At 41.8% G+C, this 27,560-nt stretch overlaps 1 protein-coding gene across 2 annotated transcripts in view; it reads left to right on the top strand.

Moving 5' to 3' along the window:
- The window catches only part of ARHGAP6 (Rho GTPase activating protein 6), a 420,491-nt gene that overhangs the window by 337,180 nt on the left and 55,751 nt on the right, over positions 1 to 27,560 (top strand). For both annotated transcript variants that reach the window (XM_073550694.1, XM_073550695.1), the window contains exons 4-8: positions 4,771 to 5,027; positions 14,239 to 14,434; positions 18,136 to 18,191; positions 23,108 to 23,258; positions 24,836 to 24,984. In XM_073550694.1, coding sequence (XP_073406795.1) covers positions 4,771 to 5,027; positions 14,239 to 14,434; positions 18,136 to 18,191; positions 23,108 to 23,258; positions 24,836 to 24,984 — 809 coding nt within the window. The remainder of the gene's footprint in view (positions 1 to 4,770; positions 5,028 to 14,238; positions 14,435 to 18,135; positions 18,192 to 23,107; positions 23,259 to 24,835; positions 24,985 to 27,560) is intronic.

The following is a 27,560-nucleotide window of genomic DNA, read 5'->3' as shown; positions in this document are numbered from 1 at the left end:
ATTATAAATCTGAAAGGCCTCAACAAGTATCTAGTAGTCCCATCATTCAAGATGGAGACGATAAGATCTACAGTGAAACTCCTCTTCCCTCGGTGTTACATGTCGGTCCTGGATCTCAAGGATGCTTACTATCATGTCCCGATTCGGCAGCAAGACCGCAAATATCTCAGGGTGGCAGTCCAGATAAAATCTCAGTGGCATCACTTTCAGTACAAGGCTCTACCCTTTGGGGTAGCAATAGCCCCCCAGGTCTTCACGAAATTAATTGCGGAGGTCACGGCACATCTCAGAGAAAAAGATGCTCTAGTAATTCCATATCTGGACGACTTCTTGATAGTGGGGAAAGATTTCTCTCACTGTCAGGAACGAGTCAAGATAGTGATAGAGACTCTTCAGACTTTGGGTTGGCAACTGAACCTCAAAAAATCCAGGTTGGAGCCAACAATGGTCCAGAATTTTTTGGGCCTAACAATAGACTCGGTAATACAGGAATGTCGCCTCCCAAAGGAGAAAGAAGAGAAAATCAAAAATCTAATCAGGACAACATTAGGAAAGCCAACAATGACTCTGAGGAAAGCCATGTCAGTGTTGGGGTCCCTAACCTCCTGCATACCAGCGGTAAAATGGGCTCAATTTCACACAAGGGAACTTCAGTGGTGTGTGTTACAAAGCGATCTGACGCTTCAAGGGCAGTTAGAACAGAAGCTCACCATCCCGGATCCTGTACTCCAGTCACTAAGATGGTGGTTACAGATAGAGTCCTCTCCGAGGGGAGTACCCTGGACATATACAGCCTCCAGAGTAGTCACGACAGATGCCAGTCCCTGGGGCTGGGGAGCCCATCTAGACACCCTGTGGCTCCAAGATCCTTGGGCTCAGGAGGAAAAAGATCTATCCTCAAACGAGTGGGAGCTACTAGCCATCGAAAGAGCGCTGGAAGGATTGCTGACACACCTGAGAGGACATCATGTGAAAGTCCTATCGGACAATCGTACAGCAGTTGCATACGTGAACCATCAGGGGGGCCCCCGTTCTCGGGCATTAATGGAAATAGCAAGAAGAATCCTGACTCTGGCGGAACATCAGTTTCTCTCATTATCGGCCCTGCATATCCGAGGCGTGGACAACCTGAAGGCGGACTTTCTGAGCAGAAACCGCTTAAAGCAAGGCGAATGGTGCCTAAAAGAGTCCATTTTTCAACAAATTGTGCAGAGGTGGGGAAAACCCATAATAGATCTCTTCGCCTCAAAAACCAACAGAAAAGTTCAAAAATTCTGCTCCCTAAGGCCAGCAGACATGCCACTGGCGGTAGACGCCTTCAGGATAAAATGGACATCAGGTCTCCTGTACGCCTTCCCTCCGATATGCCTCATTCCATTAGTCCTGAAGAAGATCAGGGAGGACCAAGCCAGAGTAATTATGATAGCTCCCTTTTGGCCAAAAAGGCCGTGGTTCTATTGGCTAAGAGTGATGTCAGTGACAGACCCATGGGTGCTCCCAGAGGACCACGACCTCCTAACACAGGGTCCCTTCAATCACCCTCTGAATTCCAGGCTGCATTTGACAGCCTGGAATTTGAAAGGTCACTGTTAGAGAAGAAAGGTTTTTCAGCAAGGTTGATTTCCACCCTAATCAGTAGCAAAAAGCCAGTGACTACAAAAATATACGGGAGAATATGGAGAAAATTTTTGTCCACCTCAGGCCCAATACAGGAGGGGGAAGTACCTGTGAGGGAAGTGCTAGTTTCTACAAAGGAGTTTAGACTTGGGTTTAGCGGTCAGCACCCTGAAAGTACACGTCTCAGCCCTGGCAGCATTATTCAACTATGATCTGGCAAACGATAGATGGGTCGCCAGATTTATCCGGGCCTGTACTAGAGCTGACTCTGTCCCATCTCCTAAACCTCCTCCCTGGGATCTAAATTTAGTCCTATCATCTCTAACGGAAAGCCCATTTGAACCAATAAACGCAACATCAGATAAAGTGTTAACTTTAAAAACAGCCTTGTTAGTGGCACTCACATCGGCACGTAGGGTTGGGGACTTACACGCACTATCAGCAGACCCGCCATACACTCAGGTTATGGACGATAGAGTCGTGTTAAGATTAGATCCAGCATACCTCCCTAAGGTAGTGTCGAAATTCCACAGAGCTCAGGAAATAATCTTGCCATCCTTTTGTCCTAACCCCGGTAACAAAAAGGAAGAGAGATTACATTGCTTAGACGTTAGGAGATGTATCCTACAGTATTTAGAGGTGACAAAACCATGGAGGAAACAGAGGGCCTTATTTGTCTCATATCAGGGGGCAAGGAAAGGCCTTAAAGCCTCTAAGCAAACTATAGCTAGATGGGTGAGAGAGGCCATCATATTAGCATATAGTAGTGCAGGCAGGGCTGTTCCAGAGGGCCTAAAAGCCCACTCCACGAGGGCCATGGCAACGTCCTGGGCGGAGAGAGCGGACGCCTCCATCGACCAAATCTGTAAGGCGGCCACTTGGTCCTCTCCATCTACCTTTTTCAGACATTACAGATTAGACCTATCTGCTGCCTCTGATCTCACATTTGGGAGAAGAGTGTTACAGGCAGTGATCCCCCCCTAAAGAGAATACAAATCTCTGTAACTCTCTCGTGGTGCCGTCATGTAGAATGGAAAAACACGGGTATTACATACCTGGTAATGTGTTTTTTCATGACACATGACGGCACCCTTATATTCCCGCCCTATTTGATCACGTCATTAGTTGGGTGTTTTGTTAGTATTATACACTCCCTTGGTGTTGGAAATTTAGCAGTATAAAATATGTATTATTTATGTGTCCACTAACCTGCGGAGTTCCTCTCGTGCTCTGTAAAACAACTGATGCGGAGAGAGGAGCCGCCCCTTTTATCTTGAAGGTTTCCTGTCCTCGTGGGGCGGATCCCCTCTCTCGTGGTGCCGTCATGTGTCATGAAAAAACACATTACCAGGTATGTAATACCCGTGTTTTCGAATATGAGCTGCCGGCACTGTCATCAGGGGCATATCTACAGCATTCTGTAATGCTGCATATAAGCCCCCAATGTAACCTGAAAGATAAGAAAAAAGAGTTAGATTATACTCATAGTGGTCCTGTCCGGTGCCTCCCATCTTCATACGATGCCGTCCTCTTCTTTCCTTCCTGTCGTGGCTCCCGCGCAGGTGCACTGCTCTGCCCTGTTGAGGGCAGAGCAGAGTCCTGCAGTGTGCAGGCGCAGGGAGAGGTCCGGTGCCTGCGCACTGCAGTATTCTGCTCTGCAGTGCGCCCGCCAGAGCCATGACAGGAAGGAAAAAATAGGACATTACCATTATAAGATGGGAGGCGCCGGACTGCGACATCCATCGGACTGGACCGCCCCTGATGGCGGTGCCGGCAGCTCATATTCGAAAAAAGGGGTGACTGACTCCCTTAAAACCTCACTAATATATATGTAGTATAGATGCGTTAAATGCACATTCCGATCTTTGTGAACCCCCAATTTCCAGCATTGGTTTTCAGGTCCTTTTTTACTGACGTGACTGCAATTCTGAGTCCCTCGATCACACTGGGGTTTGTGTGTGAGTTGGATGTCTTTAAGCCACAATCACACGATCTACATGTGGTAAGTATTTTACATCTGTATTTGTAACCCTAAACCAGGAGTGGAACAATCAGAGGAAAAGTGTCATAGAAACACATCACCACTTCTGTATATATCACCCACTCCTGGTTTTGGCTTACATATACTGATCTAAAATACTGACCAAATACTGATGGTGTGAACGTGGCCTTTCAGTGTAAGCTAGCCTAAGGAGCATCAGTAGGAGGAATCATAGACTTTCATTGTAAATGCCACTTTCAGGTCACACACAGAGCACAGTGTGATCCAACAATTCAAAATTTTAGTCACCTGAGAAGAGGACCTGAGAGGTGCTGGAAACCAGGGAAGATGGCGATCATTGAATATAGCAACTGCAATACATATATTTTAGACAGGAATAAAACGTTTTAGGAAGGTGCTTCTTTAAATTGTGAAATCAGGTGACTGATCTTTAATTCAAGGAAATTTATATGAAGTATGGTTGCTCCTTGGTTAGCATTTTTGCTTTAGAGAAGAGTCAGATCGCCGTATAACTCAGACAAGAATCACAACGCAAAGCTCGTACTTGCCGTCTGCTCTCCCGACCCGAGCATGACAGCTACTAGAAATACATGCTGTCATGTCCTAGCGAGGGAGGGGTGAGGCTACCTTTGAATTACAACAGGGGCAACGTGCATGATGTTTTTATCCCCTCCTAGTGTTTGCATGCGTTTACTCAAAAAACATACTGATTGCCCCTGAAATGTCATCCCTGCACAAAGACAGAGGAGTACGACACAGTGGAGAATGTGAGCACATTAAGTTGTCAGTCTATACCCCACTAAATGTGAAAATGAAGTAAACATCCACATCTCAAAATGTCCTCCTTCAATCAGAATATGTTTGCATCTATGTCCCTAAACGAAGTCTTTGCACGCAGGAAAAGAGTCTACGTTGCGCAATATGAGACAATAAAGACTGTCTCATTGGGAAAGATGTGATTCAGTGGTGTAGAACAATGCATTAAAATAGTGGGTTCTGTGAACAGCTAGTGGATTCGTGTTTTTTAGATTTAGACTTGGAAAGCTTTTAAAATGCCACAAAGTAAAAGTGAGTGTCAGCAGAAGCTGTTGTTTTTAATTAGTGTGAGTGCTATCCAGTATGGTGATGATTATTCTCTTCTGTTATTCTAGAGTTCTTACCGCAGGCATTCGGAATGGCATTATCACAAGTTATCGCCAATGACAGGGCGCACAAGCTGAAGCAGGATTCCCAAAAAGATGAGCAGAAGGAGGTCTCTGACTTTGTAACATCTATCCTGCCATTTGGATCTAGAAGACAGAATAAAGAACTCTCCAGTAGTAATTCATCTCTCAGCTCCACTTCAGAAACACCAAACGAATCCACATCTCCCAACACACCGGAGGCAGCGCCTCGCGCTCGTAGGCGGGTGAGCTGACAAATTTGGCGATGGGTCATTCTTATACTGTACATTTCAGACAATGAACCAAATCCAATATCTTTAGTTTAATTTCTAAATTTTTATTTTCTAAATCTGGTTTGTTAAATACGCAGTTTTACATTTCGCTCTGTCAATGCCACATTATCCTGTGTGAGATATTTCATATCAGCAAACGTTACAAGTCGCAGATCTGCAGAATGTAACAAAATGTAATTCCATAATATTTTAGAAATAGACTTGTATCTGCAAAATAACATGGTCCATTCTCAGCCTGTCACTAATGTTGGTTAGTTTTGGATCATGTGTATAATCATACCATGCTGGAAAAATACAGATTCATTTGCATTGTATCTATCTATCTATCTATCTATCTATCTATCTATCTATGAATGTATGTATGTGTGTGTATCAGCCACACCCACTCCACCTAGCCCCACCCAATCACTAACCATCTTTCATTTCACCAGAGCTGTTTAAAAGAAGCTGAGCTGTAATCGGTTGCTATGAGCAACAGTTTTCTCACTCCACAACACATCAGCAGACAGTGACATGGTGGGAGAAATCTAGCATCCCTGGGAACATAAGCTCCCATCCATTGTCTGCCTCCCAGAAAGGAGCAGAGAGCACATGATAGAAATTAATCCCCCCCTCCCTGCCCATATACCCATCACACATCCTCCATCCCATAGGCACTTCTTCTCTCTTAAAGGGATCATTGGTATGGAAGTTAGGGCAAATCCATCCAGCGCTTTGGTTCTGACCCCAGGCCTCTCTTAAAGGGATCTCAGGTATGGAAGTTAAAGCAAATCCCTCAGCGCTCTGATTCTGACCTCAGGCTTCTATTAAAGGGATCATTGGTATGGAAATCAGGGCAAATCCACTCTGCACTCTGGTTCTGACCCCAGGCCTCTCTTAAAGGGATCCCTTGTATGGAAGTTAAAGCAAATCCACTCCGCGCTCTGGTTCTCACCCCAGGCTCTCTTAAAGGGATCCCCGGTATGGAAGTGAGGGCAAATCCATACAGCACTCTGGTACTGACCCCAGGCTTCTATTAAAGGGATCATTGGTATGGAAGTTAGGGCAAATCCACTCTGTGCTCTGGTTCTGACCCCAGGCCCCTCTTAAAGGGAATCTGTCACCCCTTTTTAGAGATATCATATAATGATATCATTCAATTGTGTGTCACATAAGGATTCTCTTAGTACTTTTGCTTCCCCCTGACCCCACACCTTTCATGCATACATACCTTTTTTACATCGGTTCAGATGTATGTAAACTGCCACTGTCCGGTCCGATGGGCGGGGCTTATTCAACTGCTCCCCCCCCCTCCCTGTCTTGCTCAACACAAGAAGAAATGCGTAGAGCAAGACAGGGAGGGGGGGAGCAGGTGAATAAGCCCCACCCAGCGGACCGGACACCGGCAGTTTACATACATCTGAACCGATATAAAAAAGGTATTTATGCATGAAAGGTGCGGGGTCAGGGGGAAGCAAAAGTACTAAGAGAATCCTTATGTGACACACAATTGAATGATATCATTATATGATATCTCAAAAAAGGGGTGACAGATTCCCTTTAAAGCGATCCCCGGTATGGAAGCTAGGACCGTTCCACTCAGCGCTCTGGTTCTGATGCCAGGCCTCTCTTAAAGGGATCCCCAGAACAGAAGTGAGGGCAAATCCACTCTGCGCTTTGGTACTAACCCCAGGCCTCTCTTAAAGGGATCTCTGGTATGAAAGTCAGGGCAAATCCACTATGTGCTCTGATTCTGACCCCAGGGCTTCTATTAAAGGGATCATTGGTATGGAAGTGAGGACAAATCCACTCTTCGCCCAGGTTCTGACCCCAGGCCTCTCTTAAAGGGATCCCCGGTATGGAAGCTAGGACCGTTCCACTCTGTGCTCTGATTCTCACCCCAGGCTTCTATTAAAGGGATTATTGGTATGGAAGTCAGGACAAATCCACTCATTGCTCTGGTTCTGACCCCAGGCTGACGGGATGATGTGGCATATTAGGGGTAGTAGTCAGGTGGCTATGACGGGATGACGTGGGATATTAGTGATAGTAGTCTGGTGGCTCTGACGGGATGATGTGAGATTTTAGGGGTAGTAATCCGGTGGCTCTGGCTGATGGGATGATGTGGGATATTAGGGGTAGTAGTCCGGTGGCTCTGACAGGATCATGTGGGATATTAGTAGTAATAGTCCGGTGGCTCTGACTGGATGATGTGGGATATTAGTGGTAGTAGTCCAGTGGCTCTGGCTGACAGGATGATGTGGGATATTAGGGGTAGTAGTCCGGTGGCTCTGGCTGACGGGATAATGTGGGATATTAAGGGTAGTAGTCCGGTGTCTCTGGCTGACGGGATAATGTGGGATATTAGGGGTAGTAGTCCGGTGTCTCTGGCTGACGGGATAATGTGGGATATTAGGGGTAGTAGTCCTGTGGCTTTGGCTGACGGGATAATGTGGGATATTAGGGGTAGTAGTCCGGTGGCTCTGGCTGACAGGATGATGTGAGATATTAGGGGTAGTAGTTGGGTGGCTCTGACGGGATGATGTGGGATATTAGGGGTAGTAGTCCGGTGGCTCTGGCTGATGGGATGATGTGGGTTATTAGGGGTAGTAGTCGGCTCTGACGGGATGATGTGGGATATTAGGGGTATTTGTCTGGTGGCTCTGGCTGACAGGATGATGTGGGATATTAGGGGTAGTAGTCCTGTGGCTTTGGCTGACGGGATGATGTGGGATATTAGGGGTAGAAGTCCGGTGGCTCTGGCTGATAGGATGATGTGGGATATTAGGGGTAGTAGTCCGGTGGCTCTGGCTGACAGGATGATGTGAGATATTAGGGGTAGTAGTTGGGTGGCTCTGACGGGATGATGTGGGATATTAGGGGTAGTAGTCCGGTGGCTCTGGCTGATGGGATGATGTGGGATATTAGGGGTAGTAGTCGGCTCTGACGGGATGATGTGGGATATTAGGGGTATTTGTCTGGTGGCTCCGGCTGACGGGATGATGTGGGATATTAGTGGATGGATATATATATATATATATATATATATATATATATATATATATATATATATATATATATATATATATATATGAACAACGACAAAGCAAAGTCCAGCAATAACGTGAGCAATCCAGGATGCTGTTAAAAATTTTTTTCTTTTTATTCATAAATCCATTAAAATGCAATGGTCCAAGCAGTTCAAAACAGCAATAACGCAGGAAAGTCGTGCAGATTGTCCTATCTGCACGACTTTCCTGCGTTATTGCTGTTTTGAACTGCTTGGACCATTGCATTTTAATGGATTTATGAATAAAAAGAAAAAAAATTTTAACAGCATCCTGGATTGCTCACGTTATTGCTGGACTTTGCTTTGTCGTTGTTCACATTTGTATGGATGGACTCCTACATCCAGATCCGGGCACAATGGAGTTAACCAGGTCAGCTGAGGTTCTAGGTGGTTCACAGGAGTGAGCTGGTCTACATTGTTGGAGATATATATATATATATATATATATATATATATATATATATATATATATATATATATATTTTCATTATAATTTGTTATAACTAACTGTAGTTAGTTACTATGCCTGGACAACGCTGGGCTCTTCAGCTAGTGAGAAATAGAACATAACTAATGTCACCTTTATCTAAAGTTCTTTTGAATTTCGGAACAAGTTTTACTAAACACCTTTAGCATGTTCTGATTGTAAAAAGCCTGATTTTCTCTATTTACGCTACTTAAAAGAAAACCTTGGATGTTTTTATGTAAGATTTCCCTCTCATACTCCCAGATTCTATACCCCTATATATATATATATATATATATATATATATATATATATATTTTTTTTTTAAAACTTCACAAACCACATCAAAATGCACTAAAATAAACGGTCTGTGTTTACTTCCCTGCAGCAATGAGTGTTACCACTGCAGCCAATCACTGGCATTGGCAGTGATGCCTACATGTATTGCATGAGAAAAGTGAGGCCAATGGTTGTTGACTGCAGCAGCCATATGCATGGGATGGCACATCATCCATACTGGATGAGTAAACACAGACTAAATGAGACGTGATGAGAGGGGGTTTTTTTTCAACATTTTTATTGCACTGCTATTAGAGAAGTTTATATATATTTCAGACAAGCCATTGAGGATATTTTATATACATATAGTGCTCTCCGCTGAGCAGCATGTCAGGTTTTCTACTAAAATCCCCCCCAAAAAAACAGTGCCCTGACTAAGCCATTTACTTCAATAAATTTGTGCCCTTACATTGTTAATCATTTTCAGAAATTCACAGAACAAGGCAGTCCGTGTATCAGTAAATATTTGTAGGCAGACCCCGCTAAGGCCGAGGTCCCATTATGATATGCTAATGACCCCTCAGCTCCTGCTCTGCTGCGAGTGTGAGCCAAGTGTTAAGGTCCCGTTACATTTGGCGATGCACCAGCGATCCTGACAACGATACGACCCGGTCAGGATCGCTGGTGCATCGCTAAATGGTCGCTAGTGAGCTGCCAAACAGGCAGATCTCACCAGCGATGCAGCAATGCTCGGCAGTTGTTACTTACCTGTCAGACGGCAGCGATGATGACGTCTTCCACCTGCATCCATGTGTCGCTCGTCGGCGCCAGTGGGACTCCAGCGAGAAGAAAACGGCCCAGGACGCTCTCGCCCGATCAGCGATATCCAACAGGGGGGCCAGTCGGAGGTAAGTGTCACATGTAGCGATATCGCTGTTGCGTCACAACGCTGTAGCGATATTGCTGTGTGTAAAAGGCCCTTTAGTGCTCTGTGCTCCGATATTCTCGCATTGACGGGATCGGAGCACAGCTGCAGAGATGGAGAAAGTAATTTCTCTATCTCTTCTGCTGCCAGCGTCGGCGGGAATCGCACTTCACTCAGGTGATATCCGAGTGCAGTGCGATGTTTCATACGCCCCCATAGAATTATATGGGTGCGTGTGATGCGATTCTCGGGTGCAATTGTAGAAATCGTAGGAAATGCGGGATGTCGCCACGGACAGGAGACAGATCAAGAGTTAACAGGATTTTATTAACTTCAAATACACTCCACGCAGGGAGTAAAAGGGCACGGAGGGGGAAATGATAGGACAAAGAACGGGAAAGGGAGGTTGGAACGGGATAGGACAGGGACGAACGATAGTTCAGAAAGAAATTCTGTTATTCTTTGGGCCTGAGGAAGTGGCAGATTTGCCACGAAACGCGTCGGCACCATAAAGCTTTCAAGAATATTTCTATCCTTGTGTGGTCAGCGCGAACACATTGAAAAACCCGGTGTTTTTCTTCCTCCTTTGTGACATTGGCATCTACGGGAGTCTGCAGCGACCACTAGTTCCTTTTACATTCTGCAAGGGATTGTGACTGTTCACAACCTGTAAAGGCGAGTGCACTAACCGTGTATTATCACCCAAAATATCACTTTTATTGCCCTATGTGCGTTCTCTTTCCTAAAGGGGGTTTTACACTAAGCGATATCGCTAGCAATATCGCTAAAACGTCACTGGTTTTGTGACGTTATAGCGATATTGCTAGCGATATCGCTATGTGTGATACTTACCAACGACCGGCTCCCCCGCTGTCCATCGCTGATCGCGCGAGAATGTCCGGCTCCATTTCTCGTCGGGCGCTTCCTGCTGTGACGTCCAGCGACGCGTGGAGGCGGGCGGGAGGACGCAGGATCGCAGTGTGTGAATGGTAAGTATCGTGCGCTGCGTCGCTGCTGCATCGCTGTGAGATCTTTCTGTATGAAAGCTCACTAGCGATCATTTAGCGATGCACCAGCGATCCTGACCGGGTTGGATCGCTGGTTGGATCGCTGGTGCATCGCTAAATGTAAAAGGGCCTTAACTTTGTTTTTCTGCTCGATCACTTGAGTTTCTATTAATTTCCACAATTTCACAGTTTGCCTTGCATATTGAAGCAATAAAATAATAGAACTTGATGAGGTAGTGCAGTTGTCAGCTTTTAATTGCTACCATACTTGATAGAAACCAGAGAACAATGTCAGATGTTCTGCTCATTTTAATAACATACTTAACAAACCCCTTTCATTTTATTTTATTCTTTTTGTATTTTATCTTTTTGGTGGGATAATTAGTAGCTATGGTAATTAAAAGGTTTTGGTTTTTTTTTAATCATCTGCGATCCAAGCCTTTGTCCTTGTTTTTATCAAATAAACTGATAAAGATTGGTAGTGGCTGTTAACAGATTTGTTTCTGCTTTTCATATGACTTGGATTTTTACGCAGCTACTCAAAGGGGTATTCCCATCATGAATATTATTGGGTTATCCTATTAGGTGAGAGGGAGCTGATGCACTTGGCACTGACTGACAGCTCACTTATCATCAAGGCCAGCTGTCAGTCAGTGTCAGGGCGCAGTTAAAGCCACCAATCTCTATATGCAGAGCGGTGGACTAAACCCGAAACGGCGACCCCCCGTGACTGAAATCCTAACGTTACCGGGAGGAATAAAGATAATTTCCTTCTGGCAGCGGGTGTGTAAGTGCCAGCACCAGGCAGGTTCAGAACGCTAGTAACCTGCATATTAACCCCATATCTGCATTTTTCACATGACAGGTTCCTTTTAAAGGGAACCTGTGCAATGGTTTTTGCAATGTAATCTGAGGACAGCACGAGAGAGATATGGGTTAAAACATTGAATTTAACTATGTGTCATTTATTAAGCTGTGTGTTTTTGTTTATTTTCGGTGAAGGTTTTATCATTAGAAGATTATCAATACCAGGTCTGGTTTGTATGTGATCACAAGTCTGACTCTGCCCCTCCTACGATATGCAGCTCACTGTCAATAGACTATGTATATAGAGAGCCTGGTGTCAGCAGGTTTAGCTTTCTTAGATCTGCACCCAGTAAACTAAGTGATACATCGTTGGATTCAGGGTTTCTTTGCCTACATCAGGCTGCTCTCAGATAAGGTAGCAAAAACCTTTTGACAAATTTCGTTTAAAGGGTTTGTCCTGTTGCAATTTTTTTTTTTTTACCCGTAGGTGTGCACAAGAGTTAAATAAGAAACCGTGATATACTCACCTTCCTAGGGTCACACACTGACTCTCCACCACTCCTCTGGACTTTGCTGATCTACTGCACAGATGACATTACATCTACAAAGCATACCACCACTGTAGACAATCAATAAGCTTAATTACTCATGCCAGCTACAAATGCAGAGCTGCTGAGCTCAAAGATTGGCTGCAGCAGTGATGTGCACTGTAGGCTTGACATCACGCCACCAGTGCAGCCGACCAACAAAGATCAGAGCAGCAGTGTAGACGCATCGCTTGGCCCAGGTAGGGTGACATCATTGTTTTTATTTTACATCTGTAAGCAAAAAAATGTAAAAGGACAATCAATTTTTATTTTGACCAAACATATATTTATACATTACCTGTACAATATTAGTATTAGCCTTTGCAGCATCCTAGGTAATGTAACAAAATCATTGTTACTGCTACAGACTGTAAAATAACCATATCCAATGAATACACAGTCTGTTTATATGTAAGAACAAACATCAGTTTTTCTAGTTGATTGTTTGCCGGTTAGAATCTCCCTCCCAAGTTTCTTGGACCTTTAATTTAATCACAAACAAACCACAAAGTTATTCTCAGTTCCAGATCAAATAAATACATAACTTGGCCAAGAAAACATTGCTTGTGATTATTCCTTCTTGCTGTGGGAAACAGTATATTTTGGAACTTAAAAATTCATTGCAACTATTATCTTCCTTAATCAAGGCAGATGACTCTTATCAAGCCTTAAGCCTTCCTCATTTACCATCGAACTGTGTTTAAAAGGCTTTACAAATGAATTCACACAAAGATACACTGAAATATATGTCTTTCCGTTGCCAGCACAGCCTAAAGCAAAATACTGATGAATACATCAAACGACGTAAAAAAAACAGTCTGGTAAATAATAATAATACATTTTTTCCAATTCAATGATACCCACATGTGTTCATGTACTATAAACAGTATGTATGTGTGAGGTTTGATTATAATGTGCAGTCCTTACTCATAGGCATGAATAATGGCTGTTGTTTCATACAATAATGGTTAACAGTTATGCCCTTTCACATGTTCCAATGATTCCAGTATTGGAGAAAACATAACTGGTGAGATCCGTGGTCCATATCTGTATGCCGTCTGTGTGTACATGTGACATCCGTGTGTCCATGTGCTGTCCGTGTGACACGTATGGAATGAAATGCAGCATAGAAATTAAACAGTGTTATGTAATAAAGATGTTCAAATACAGAGATGGATAGCGATGAGGACCATGATGAATGGGGTCCTCCTTATTATTATTCAACAGCTGAAGGAAAGCAGACAGCTGGGGGCTAATGTTATTATTGTGGGAAGGGGCTAAAATCCTTAAAAATTACCAGCCTATTAATGTCAGTTCACAGCTGTCTGAGAAGCCTTTACTGGTTATTAAAAAAAAAAAAAAAGCGGAGACCCGCAAAAATGTGGGATCCCCCCCTATTTTTAACACCCAGCAAAGGCTAAACAGACAGCTGCGGACTGATATTAATAGACTGGGAAGGGGCTATTGGCCCGTTAATGGGTGACATTAAAGGTGGGAAAAAAATTCTGAAACAATGAATTTTTTACATGACGAAAACCTGGCATTTTAACAGGGATGTGTAGACTTTTTATATCCACTGTATATTATGAAACGTCATTATTTGGATAGATAGACATTGGATATGAACTAAGTAAAGCCTTACATACACATTAGACTAATGTCAGACGCACTAGATGGGTTTGGCTGACACTCGAATGTGTATGGTAGCACCAGCCAACTGGTTGTTGGGGGAAACGTTGATATGGCATGACTGATTTTGGACTTATGATTACTCTGTGCTCCTGCAATAAAGCCTTCTGTAAAGATGTCAGTCATTGGCTTTTTAATGGAGAACACAGGAGAAATTGGCCAAGTGAGTGTTCCTGTGTAAGGGAGAGACAGCAGAGATGGTTGATTGATCAGTTGAAGCATCGTTTGTCTGACAGCCATCTAATGTATATATGATACTCAAGACTTTTCATATTCTGCTACAAGACTATGAGCATTGCAGAATGCATAAGTATTAGCACTGTATAAGTTAAATCAGTTTTTCATGTGTTGCAGGGTGCAATGTCTGTGGACTCCATTACAGATCTTGATGACAATCAGTCTCGACTCCTAGAGGCGCTACAGCTGTCTTTGCCAGCCGAAGCACAAAGCAAGAAAGAAAAGGAAAGGGATAAAAAGCTCAGTCTGAACCCTATCTACAGACAAGTTCCCAGGCTTGTGGACAGCTGCTGTCTACATTTAGAAAAGCATGGTAAGTGTTAGGCTGATGTTTCCAGGGGTTACACAAAGACTATTGGTACAGAAGTAAAATACAGTCTATAGTGATTGAATATGCAGAAAAAGGCTGTCTCATACTTCCAGGGCCTCTTAGTCCAGTATATACAGTATACATGTATTTGTTATTACTTAGCTGTTTTTAGCATAAGCGGCTGATTATTGCAAATTTGCTATGCTTGGGTTATCATGGGACATAGCTAACTATAAACAGCTTGCTTTATTACACCACAAGCGTTCTTGCCATTGCATTACTAAGCCTGAATTTAGTAAGTAATCCCAACATAAGCAAAAACCTTTCATTGTAGAGCTATAAACAATAGTTAGTAAAGTAAACCTTTTTTAGTACATATTTTTTAATCTTGCTTCAGTATGGTCTTATTGGTGCTGGTGCTAGATTATCAAATATCTAATATCTCAAAAACCAGACTCATAATTAGCTGCACCGGGTGTACACACACCCAGTAGGTGCACTTAGTCACTCCACTGAAGACTGATGAAAAACCAGAGCACAACAGGAGTTTTCAATAAAAACATATACCATCTTTATTAATGTATACAAAGATAAAATGGCATTACAAAAATAGACAATGCATAGAAATCGACACCAAAATTCCAGAGTATATAGCGCCAAACTGTAAGGTAAAGCCAAGATATCTCTCCCCAAATAGTAATCCTCCCATGCTAAGAAGGGAGCTCCATTTTTACCGTGATGGGACCCTTTATTGGTAATGAATGAGATTTAACCCTTCTTAGCATGGGAGGATTACTATTTGGGGAGAGATATCTTTGCTTTACCTTACAGTTTTGCGCTATATACTCCGTAATTTTGGTGTCGATTTCTATGCATTGTCTATTTTTGTAATGCCGTTTTATCTTTGTATACATTAATAAAGATTGTGTATGTTTTTATTGAAAACTCCTGATGTTCTCTGGTTTTTCATTATCAAATATCTGCTGATTATTGTATGGTTATAAAAAGGTACTGTACATATAAGGCCGATTTCATGAGTGTGACATTCATGATCTGACCGGGTGTCCATGTGACCCACACGTAGACATGTCCATTTTTTACTAGCAGAACGGGCCGCAAAATGTCCCGCACACGTGCACATGGATGACACACTGGGATGTTATCCGTGTGACACGTCCAGGCACCTGAGAAGCAGCGGCACAGCAAGCGCTGTTCCCCGGCGCTGGGTGCTGAAGGCCTCTCTCCTCTCATAACATCACCGCTTCTTCCCTGATACCCGTCCATCTGGTTGCCACATGTGTGCCGCAAGTATTACACACACGATCACACCGGACACTGTGTGTTCTTACACATTCTAACACAGAATACTAACACGAAATCCGTAACTTGTAATTTTTTAGTTGTTGTTACATCTTCTTTGAAATTCTACCTCTATATAGTGACAAAGTTTTGCATTCAAATAATGAAAATTCCCTGATCATTTTTTTTTTTATTTTAGATGCTTCCTTAGCTAATGAAGAGTCTCAACAGTAGACATTCAAGGACACTGTTCATTTTCTTTTTTTTCTCTTCCATCATTTTTAAAAGGGCACTCTAGGGTGATAAAAATGTATTTAATCTACATTATGACTAAAGTTATAATGTCTCATACCCCTCTGCCGGTTTTTATATGTAACTTCATGTGATTTTACTAATTTTTACTGTGACCTTGCATCACAGGACTGCTGCATCTGAGGGATTGACTACCCTTCTGGGATTCTATGTCAGAAATAAGTGACTTGTGTCTTGTGCTTATTATTCAAGCCAGCCCCCTGACCAAGACTTATCACAGTCAGTTTGCTTGTTAGATGTATTCCCTCATTCTCACTCTCATTATGTACTGCCTGCCTGTACCTTCACAGCTTGCATATGACCTGTCAAGGAGTGTGGATATATATGCTTTGCGTCCTGAGAAAGAAGTATGGGATGACTTTGAAACGCGTTGACTGAAAAAAATGAAATAAAACATCCTTTATTATTATTATACTTCCATTTGGATCTTCATTGCCTACCAGCAGGGCAGAAAAACCACATTTGGCTCCCTTTTTTTCCCCGTCTTTTCAAGGAGTGTGGAGTGAAAGCTGGAAAAGCAGGGAGAGCAAAATAATAAGTCCTATCACATACAAGCTGTGAAAGTGCAGGCAGCAAGTGAAGAACAAGAGTGAGGGGGTGAGGATGATTCAAACCTACACATAGACTGTGATAAGCCTTGGTCAGGGGATTGGCTTGCTTTATCAGAAAGGCAAGCCAGCCCCTAATTTCTGTACATAGAAAACGTGTGCACAGCAGATAAATGGTGCTCAGGTAGGTTCCCATACCGTAAGATAAATGTGAAGCTAGAACCCGGCACTCAACTTAGTATTAAGGTTATAGGTGATTTTATTCAATCCCAAACCGTAGCATTACAAAAGGTTTCGGTCTATACAAATGACCTTCGTCAATTGCTGTAGAGATATACATGGATATGTTACATATCATTAATCAAAAGAAAGGGAAATCAAAAAGAAAAGGAACAATAAAACGCAAAGTGTATACAGGAAAATATACGGTACATATTTTCGTATATTTCAATTCTGGCAAACTAGTAAACCAAGATAGTAGTTATTAGGAAGACAAAATATATCGAGGCACAATCAGAGTGGGTAGAGGTAGAGATGACAAACCATACTGAGGGTTGTGATACACATATAGTGGCCAACCACAGGATAGCAATGCAGTGAATGCCTATAATATAGAGTAGGTGCGTCAAATAAATAAGTGGCTGAAAGAGTGGACATAGTGGAAACAATGGAGACCTACCAAAAGGCTATATTGTAGTCAGGTATATTAGGTAACAGGAGGGTGGATGTAGCCTGTTAAAGAAAAAATGATACCGTTGTGTGCCTGATGTAGTGGGGGAAGCCACCGCCATAAAAGGAAAACCGGGGGTAAACTTTTTACCTTAATTGAACCTCTACCCACTTTGATTGTGCCTTGATATATTTTGTCTTCCTAATAACTACTATCTTGGTTTACTAGTTTGCCAGAAATGAAATATATGAAAATATGTATATTTTCCTGTATATACTTTGTTTGCCTTTTATTGTTCCTTTTCTTTTTGATTTCCCTTTCTTCAGATTAATGATATGTAACATATCCATGTATATCTCTACAGCAATTGACGAAGGTCGTTTGTATAGACCGAAACGTTTTGTAATGCTACTCTTTGGGATTGAATAAAATCACCTATAACCTTAATACTAAGTTGAGTGCTGGGTTCTATCTTCAGAGCCCCTAATTTCTGACATAATGAGGTGGAGGATTTAGAAACTGCAGCAGTGCAGTGACATGAGGTCACAACTAGAAGTAGTAAAATTACATAAAGTTACATATAAAAATAGACAGAGGGGTTTGTGCCTTTTCCGTTTTAGACATAATGTAGATAGAAATGCATTTCTCTCTCTCTGGAATTCCACTTCTATCTAAGGTAGACAACAGACTGCGTAAATACAGACTTTCTAAACTACTGTAATTGGAATATTCCCATATGGAACTTTGTAACGCTACATTTTCTATTCTAGTGTGTTTTTACCTTAAACAGTTCACATTTTTTGCTTTTGTGTTCAAGTTTTAAAATCCTGAATTTAACTGAATTAAAATTATACTTACAGAATGCTCTCTTTTAGGTTTACAGACTGTAGGGATCTTTAGAGTTGGAAGTTCCAAAAAGAGAGTACGGCAGGTAAGCTATTATTATGTACATTGCTTTTATTACAACTCATCAATATGATCAATAATGCAAAACATTTTTTTAAACTTTCTTTTAATCAGATGAGAATATTTTATTTTTCATTTTAAATCCTCAATTTTATTATCAGGAAAAATGCATTAAAGGTATTTTCAGTCTTATACATTGGACATCAGTATGTGTTGAGTAGTGCACTGATCTGCTACTGACTACTACTGACTTACATGTGGCAATGAAAGGGAAATCCAGTTATGGACACATATTTTTACCCCCAAATAGATGAATGCATTGATTCATTGCAATCAAATTTCAGTTGAATTTGATGAGATTTTTTACAAGAAATGCTAAAAAAATGCCAGCCATATTCTAATAATTTGCAAAAGATTGTATCAGCCACAGAAGGCTGACATGACCTTAGGTACGACCATTTAGGCTTCCCAATAAAGCCTTGCAGCAATCACATCAAATGGAATAGCCCAGCCAATTATGAGGTACTATTATAGCCTGTATAAAAGTTTAATCAGGGAATGCAGCAATCATTTTAGGGTGATTTAAGATAGTGAGAGGACATCAGAATTCATAGCTCAGCAATAAAAATAGCACTGGAAAGCCCTAAAACAATGGACAAATACTCGCGCCAATCAGGTATTATACAACATCAGTGAAGAAGATAAGTATAGTAGTCTGTGAATAATACAGAAATTGAATTAATAGGGAGAGATAGAACAGTTGCGAGCTGCAGTGCAAGAGTCAGCTTGATTGATCACTGACATGGTGCAGCTGATATCTGTCCTACTGCATTTGAATTACAATTACATTTTTCCCCCGTTTTTCATACTCTTGAAAACAGCAACAAGATAGCACAATTTTTTAACAGAAAAGAAATTTGAAATTAGTATTAGTCACAGTGTGTTTGCTTGAGTTTTTGTATCTCTTGTGCAATCCCTTTTCTGAATGGAGGAATACTTATTTTGATAAAAATGCAAAATAAAAATTCATCAAAATCCAGACCTATAGCACTGCATTCACCTTCAGAAAGTGTGAGTGCCACAAACAATTTTCTGTTTTACTAGGTATACAAGAAGTATCATTTCTCCTTGCGGAGACTGACATGCTAAGCATGCCGAGATGAGAAGACTTAAACCTGCAATGCTCCTCTGGGAAATATGCAAATTGTCTCTTCAGAGAGGAAGAGGACAAGAACTCTTGTGCCACCTATGGGAAGTAGCAATCCTAAAAGTCAGTGTCGACCCTTTAATGAACCTTGTTACATGACTTAGGATAAAAGCCAAACCAGAATCTCAATTTGCAGACACTATGTTTTGGGGTACTGCCCCTCGTCAGTGCAAAGTGTGAGATCTGGTTTGGCTGTGTGAGAGGTGTCTGACCAATATCCAAGAAGTATCGTTTCTCCTTGCGGAGATTTACATGCTAAGCATGCCGACATGAGGAGACTTAAAGCCGCAATCTCACACTTTGCACTGAACAGTGACATTACCCCGAAACACAGTATATGCAAATTGAGATTCTGGTTTGGCTTTTATCCTAAGTCATGTAGCAAGGCTCAATAAAGGGTCGACATTGACTTTTAGGATTGCTACTTCCAATAGGTGGCACAAGAGTTCTAGTCGTCTTCCTCTCTGAAGATACAATTTGCATATTTCCCAGAGGAGCATTGAGTTCTAGTCCTCTTCCTCTCTGAAGAGACAATTTGCCTGTTTTACTAGACAAATGTTACATATGTAGACCAATTTTACACCCCTACAGCACACTGTTGGAAGTGCTGGCTCTGGGTTATGCACCTATCTATCAATTCTTATGACATCATTTTTAGGAATGGGGTTGGATTTTGAATAAATAAAAATCTAGAAAAATAGTTTAAAAATATAGACCTTTAGCTATCCTTATCTGTTTTTGCAGACCTGTTTTACTAGTCCAATTGACATCTGTACACATCACATCTACAGTACAGACCAAAAATTTGGACACACCTTTCTCATTCAAAGCGTTTTCTTTATTTTCATGACTATGAAAATTGTAGATTCACTCTGAAGGCATCAAAACTATGAATTAACACATGTGGAATTATATAATTAACAAAAAAGTGTGAAACAACTGAAAATATGTCTTATATTCTAGGTTCTTCAAAGTAGCCACCTTTTGCTTTGATTACTGCTTTGCACACTCTTGGCATTCTCTTGATGAGCTTCAAGAGGTAGTCACCGGAAATGGTTTTCACTTCACTGGTGTGCCCTGTCAGGTTTAATAAGTGGGATTTCTTGCCTTATAAATGGGTTGAGACCATCAGTTGTGTTGTGCAGAAGTCTGGTGGATACACAGCTGATAGTCCTACTGAAAAGACTGTTAGAATTTGTATTATGGCAAGAAAAAAGCAGCTAAGTAAAGAAAAACGAGTGGCCATCGTTACTTTAAGAGGTGAAGGTCAGTCAGTCCGAAAAATTGGGAAAACTTTGAAAGTGTCCCCAAGTGCAGTGGCAAAAACCATCAAGCACTACAAAGAAACTGGTTCACATGAGGACCGCCCCAGGAAAGGAAGACCAAGAGTCACCTCTGCTGCGGAAGATAAGTTCATTCGAGTAACCAGCCTCAAAAATCGCAGGTTAACAGCAGCTCAGATTAGAGACCAGGTCAATGCCACACAGAGTTCTAGCAGCAGACACATCTCTACAACAACTGTTAAGGAGACTTTGTGCAGCATGCCTTCATGGTAAAAGAGCTGCTAGGAAACCACTGCTAAGGACAGGAAACAAGCAAAAGAGACTTGTTTGGGTTAAAGAATACAAGAAATGGACATTAGACCAGTGGAAATCTGTGCTTTTGGTCTGATTAGTCAAAATTTGAGATTTTTGGTTCCAACCACCGTGTCTTTGTGCGACGCAGAAAAGGTGAACGGATGGACTCTACATGCCTGGTTCCCACCGTGAAGCATGGAGGAGGAGGTGTGATGGTGTGGGGGTGCTTTGCTGGTGTCACTGTTGGGGATTTATTCAAAATTGAAGGCATACTGAACCAGCATGGCTACCACAGCATCTTGCAGCGGCATGCTATTCCATCCGGTTTGCGTTTAGTTTAACCATCATATATTTTTCAACAGGGCAATGACCCCAAACACACCTCCAGGCTGTTGTGTAAGGGCTATTTGACCAAGAAGGAGAGTGATGGGGTGCTACGCCAGAGTCACCAGACCTGACCCCTATCGAGATGGTTTGGGGTGAGATGGACCACAGAGTGAAGGCAAAAGGGCCAACAAGTGCTTAGCATCTCTGGGAACTCCTTCAAGACTGTTGGAAGACCATTTCCGGTTACTATCTCGTGAAGCTCAACAAGAGAATGCCACAAGTGTGCAAAGCATTAATCAAAACAAAAGGTGGCTACTTTGAAGAACCTAGAATATAAGACATATTTTCAGTTGTTTCACACTTTTTTGTTAATTGTATAATTCCACATGTGTTAATTCATAGTTTTGGTGCCTTCAGAGTGAATCTACAATTTTCATAGTCATGAAGATAAAGAAAACTCTTTGAATGAGAAGGTGTGTCTAAACTTTTGCTATGTACTGTATATTGAAGCTTGTTTGGCAAGAGTTAAAGAATTGGGGTTAAAATGATTGACAAAAGTTAATTGTAGTGTTTAATAAAATTTAAAGGCAGTGTCAATATATGTGGTAGCATGAACAAAAAACATACCATGGCTAAGAACGTGGGAGCCACTACCAGCAGCAGAAGCATCACCAACATCACTGTCATCAGCCATGTGGGCAGTAGTACTACAAACCATAAGCCTCAATTGCCTCCAGAAAATCGAGGGCATTAAAAAGGATATCCGATACCTTTTAAAAAAAAAAAAAAAAAAATGTACCTAAGCGCTAACAAGCAGGTAATTGCAATTTACCTGCTTGTTGTGCCCGACGCCTTTCTTCCTCGGCACAGAGCAGTCACCAACGACTCCTGCCGGGGATTCGGAAGTATCTGCTGACATTATGTATACAGAGCCAGGGCTTCTTTTCCACACCACTCTTTCGACTGGGCAGGACTTCTGACGTCATTCTGATTGACAGCTGGATTTTAAATCACCCATCATTCTTTCTTCCCATTAAAAATAGTGGTGATCAAAAAAAAATTTTTTAAAAATACACCAGTTCCATAAGTCAGCTCTATCAAAATGTAAAATTAACTCAATCGCAAAGATAACTTTAAAAAAAGGCAAAGTTTTTATATTTTTGGTTGCAGCACTGCTGCAAAAAAATCCTGTAAAAATGTCTTAACTATCCCAAAGTATCAGCAATTAAAACATTAACTTGACCCGTAAAAAACACACCCTCAGAGAATATGGTAACACAATCCCCAAATTTTATTTATTTCTTCTACAAATTTCCATTTTTTTCACTTCTAAAATAATAAGAAAATGGTCGTTTGGTATTGCCATAATCATACTGACCTGGACAATCTTGATACCGGGTCATTGGTACCACACAATTTAAGTCGAAAAGGCAATTTTAAAAAGACAAAATCAGAATTGTGGGTTTTTGTTTTGCAATTTCACCGTCCTAGGAAATTTTTTTCCTGTAAAATGAATGGAATCGCTCAAAATCACAGCTCAACTTGCAAAAAACAAGCTCTCATATGTCTATGTCAATAGAAGAATAAAAAAGTTATGGCTTTTGGAAGAAGAGAATTGGCCAAGATGGGAAGTGGGTTAAAAAGAAAAACAATGGCCTTTTCCTAGTGCAAGTTGATCATAGTTGTAGTTTTTCTTCTGCAGCCTACATCATGGTAAATCACTGAGCACTGATCTGCTGCTGTAGTTTGTCTGTCTGTGCGTAGATAAAAGCAAGTTGTAGTGTGCTTGGTTAGTTACTTGAAGTTATAAGATTTTCTTTTTCCTTTTAGCTCCGTGAAGAGTTTGACCGTGGAGTCGATGTAGTTCTAGAAGAAGAACACAGTATTCATGATGTAGCTGCCTTGTTAAAGGAATTTCTCAGAGATATGCCTGATCCACTTCTGAGCCGAGAACTTTATACGCCTTTTATACATACCATAAGTACGATTTTACATGTTCCTTCTTACTATTAAAATAAAGCTTAATTTACATCCGCGCTTATCACTAGAGCCCCAATGATTTGAGGGATCGATGGTTTTAGAAAAATATCACTGCATAAACTATCTTTTCCAACAAGATTGAAAAATATATCTTTGTTGCAGATGTAAACTGAGCCTAAAACATTTCATATCAAATTGGCCAATATCTCTTTACATACTGTGTATATACTGTACAACGCCACAACCTGAGAACTAAGCCTCACAGGCAAGAAAAGACCGATGCTAAAAATATGTTAAAATGTTTCATTCTATTTGAAAAAATGCATTAAAATATGTTTAATAAAAAGACAAGGAAAACCTGATCTATCACACAAGATATGAAGCAAAATCCCCAGAGAAACAATGTGTAGGACAGAGGTTTTTCTTCTGATACCTAATATTGCAATTTTGATACTCTGAATGAAATGTAATAATATGTACCAAATTGTAAAGTGCCTTGCAGACCCTTATCATATACAGTTATTGCTTTCTAAATATAGAGTGTTGCAATGAAAAAAATGACAAGCAAAATCTATATTGATTTCAATAAAGTGCAAATGCCAATCAGCATGGTGCAAAGTGCCTGGTGCAGTCATAGATTTTATAATTTAAGTCATTGACAATTGAGATGCGGCAAAGAAAGGATCTTGTGACCTTAAAGTTTAATCATGGGATCACATCCACTTGTTGTATCAACCCCGACGACATATTTCTGAGCTCTGTATAACCCCGCCCATACCACGGATTGGTAGTTGTCTGCCTATGCACAGTGTACACATAAAGCTGTCAGTGATGTGGGCGAGGTTATACAAAGTTTAGCATTCAGAACACTGCTAGATGAGCAGCAGATAAAACTGGAATTGTATAAAAAATATATAAAACACAGTACAGTAATGACACTGTTGGAATTGGTTTCTCTGTCAGCACCATAAGGAGTAAGATGGGTGAGGCCACGTTCAGTATGTGGTCGGTATTTTGCATCAGTATTTGTAAGCCAAAACCAGGAGTGGAACAATCAAAGGAAAAGAATAATAGAAATATATCACCACTTCAGCATTTTTTGCCCACTCCTGGTTTTGGCTTACAACTACTGATGTAAAATACTGACCAAATGTTGAATGTAGCGCTCACCTGTAGGGGGTGTTGTATGGACTCACCACCTGTTAAAGCCTGATATGCTATAGCTACAGCCCGGTAACCAGAGGAGAGTATCGTCCAGATAGCAATTTGACAAAGTGGACATGATCATGATGTGCAGGCCGTGCTCATGGAAAGGATGAGATCTGGAGCGTATAAACAAGGTTTTTTATTCACACCAACGTGCTTCAACCTTTCTCACGGTAAAAAAAAAAAAAGTGCCTACACCTCTACATCATGTTGCTCTTGTGACAGATTTCCTTTTCCAAGATAATCAATGTTATTCACTTTACCTGTTAGTTGTATTAATATTATGCTGATCGTATATGTTATAAATGACGGTTTTTTTCTGTGTGAACAATAATTGGACGATATTTACCATACTTGTATCTATATTTACAGTGTTAGATCTTGAAGATCAGCTGACAGCCTTGCAGCTCCTCCTTTACCTCCTACCTCCTTGTAACTGTGATACTTTACATAGATTGTTACAGTTCCTGTCTACTGTAGCTAGCCATGCAGAAGGCGCGATTGATAAAGAAGGGCAAGAGGTGAGAGAACAATATTTTCTTTTATAAAAAAAAAAAATCTGATATTATATAAAGATTACTTTACATTTTGCCACTATAAAGGGGTTTAACAAATTAAAAAGGAATCAACAAAGAATTGTCCACTTCTCGCACAACCCTTTCTCAATTAGGCTACTTTCACACATCCGGTGTGTGGGGTCCGGCGGCGTGCGGCGAAAAGCCGGGCCGCCGGATCCGGCCTGCAGCCGTGACACCGGAGGTGTATGCGGCGAGAGATACGGCTCGGACATTATTTAAAGGAGCCGCAGGACGAGGTGGACAGAGGCAGCCGATGAGAGACAGCTGCTGAAAGGGAGGGGAGGAGAGGAGAGGGGAGGGGAGAGGGGGGTGGAGAGAGAGAGACAGGGGGGGTTAACACTTAGTGTCCAGGCGAGAGAATCTCTCTCTTGCCGGGCACTTGTGGGGTTAACCCCACAGAGAGATCTCTCTCTCTCACCCAGACACTGTGAGTGTTAACCCCACAAGTGCCCGGCGAGAGAGATCTCTCACAAGTGTCCGGGTGACAGAGAGAGATCTCTCTCTCGCCGGGCACTTGTGGGGTTAACATTCACAGAGTCCGGGTATGCGCTGTGGAAAAAGCTGGTCCGGCGCTGACAAAAAACGTTGCAGGCAACAACCGGACACGACGCATAACCATCCGGCACGATGCGGCGACCATGAAAGCTTATGGGACAAAACCGGATCCGGTGCTGGATCCGGTTATTAAAAATTTCGCCGCATCGTGCCGGATTACTAAAACCAGATGTGTGAAAGAGGCCTTACTGGTTTCCCAATTGAAATAACAGCTATACTCACCTTTGATGCGAATACTGTTTCAGTGGTGTTGGCACGGGCTGTGTCTCTCAGGTGACATTGTTATGTTTAATGACTACTTCGCTCTCCCTTCCTTCAGACAAATTGGACATCTGGAGGATACCAGAGAGCAGTCGCAGCTCTCATTTCCTTTGGATGTCCTTTATGTCCGAAGGAGGGGAGAGTGAAACAGCCAAAGATTGTCTGCAGGAATCGCGTCACATTGCCCACACCGGGTATTTTACTTCGTGGAAACATAGTGATTGATAAGGGGTTGTCCTAGCAGTGGACATCCTTTTTTAGGATATCTGAAAAAAAGTCACAATAAATAAAAAAAAAAAATCAAGGCTCAACATCTCTCTAATGATATAAAATGTAATTAGGACTTCATGAATCATAAGAGAGTCTTCTGAGATTCTTATTATTAGAGGTAGATATTAAAGAGAATCTGTCACCCCTTTTTCGAAATATCATATAATGATATCATTCAATTGTGTGTCATATAAGGATTCTCTTAGGACTTTTGCTTCCCCCTGACCCCGCACCTTTCATGCATAAATACCTTTTTTATATCGGTTCAGATGTATGTAAACTGCTGCTGTCCGGTTCACTGGGCGGGGCTTATTCACCTGCTCCCCCCCTCCCTGTCTTGCTCTACCCAAGAAGAAATGCATAGAGCAAGACAGGGAAGGGGGAGCAGGTGAATAAGCCCCGCCCAGCGGACCGGACAGCGGCAGTTTACATACATCTGAACCGATATAAACAAGGTATTTATGCATGAAAGGTGCGGGGTCAGGGGGAAGCAAAAGTACTAAGAGAATCCTTATGTGACACACAATTGAATGATATCATTATATGATATCTCAAAAAAGGGTTGACAGATTCCCTTTAATGATACTTTAAAGGGAGCCTGTCAGCGAATAAACACTACTGGCATATTGGCAGGCAATCATGATGGTATTCTGCAGCTACAGTATATACCATTTTTAATGTGTGTATCTTTCTAATGGGAAGTGAAAGGTGCAAGAAGAAAATGAAGTAATAATCTTCTTGCAGCCGGTCGCTTCCTGTCACTGAGGCAATGTTGAGGCAGTGAGCAGTCAACACTCACAATACAGTATATGTACAGAGCAGGATGTCCATAAAGGAGCTGGGCGATGGATTACAGGCCTTATTAAAGGGTTGTCCCACGAACAAAGTACTTTTTTATTAATAGATCTTGAAATTAAAATATATTTCATAATTGGATGTGCTAAAAAAAATGTTCCTGTGCTGAGATAATCTTATAAATGTGCCCATACTTTGTAATGGCTGTGTCAGACCATGCAGGAACATGGTCTGGTCATACCACAGCTCCTGGGCAGGGGAAGAAGCCTTTTTTTAATGTCCATATGTGTAAAGCCATAGTATGCACTTATGTTCATGACTCTATCTCATGACAGTAGCTAGTAACACATACAAAGGACTAGGAGAATATGCTTCACTTTGAATTTTTTCCAGAATTTTAAGTTTGACTAAGGCTAAAAGGAGACCTGGGGCTCCAAGCAGTCAAGGAGTGCTTTGTGCAGCTGCTACATTGTAAGTGAATGCAAGTTAATGGACTCACATTGTGACCTCCAGGGTAAAGGCCCCGTCACACACAGCGATCTCGCTAGCGAGAGCGCTGATTTTGTGATGCCACAGCGATCTCACCAGCGAGATCGCTGTGTGTGACTGGTATCAGCGACCGGCCCCCCTGCCGGGTA

This window comes from Dendrobates tinctorius, unplaced genomic scaffold (assembly GCF_039654945.1).
Source record: "Dendrobates tinctorius isolate UK_male_01 unplaced genomic scaffold, ASM3965494v1 ptg000166l, whole genome shotgun sequence".
In the NCBI taxonomy this organism is placed as follows: domain Eukaryota; kingdom Metazoa; phylum Chordata; class Amphibia; order Anura; family Dendrobatidae; genus Dendrobates; species Dendrobates tinctorius.
The sequence above is the reverse complement of the archived record's forward strand: the minus strand, read 5'-3'. Positions and strand labels throughout refer to the sequence as shown.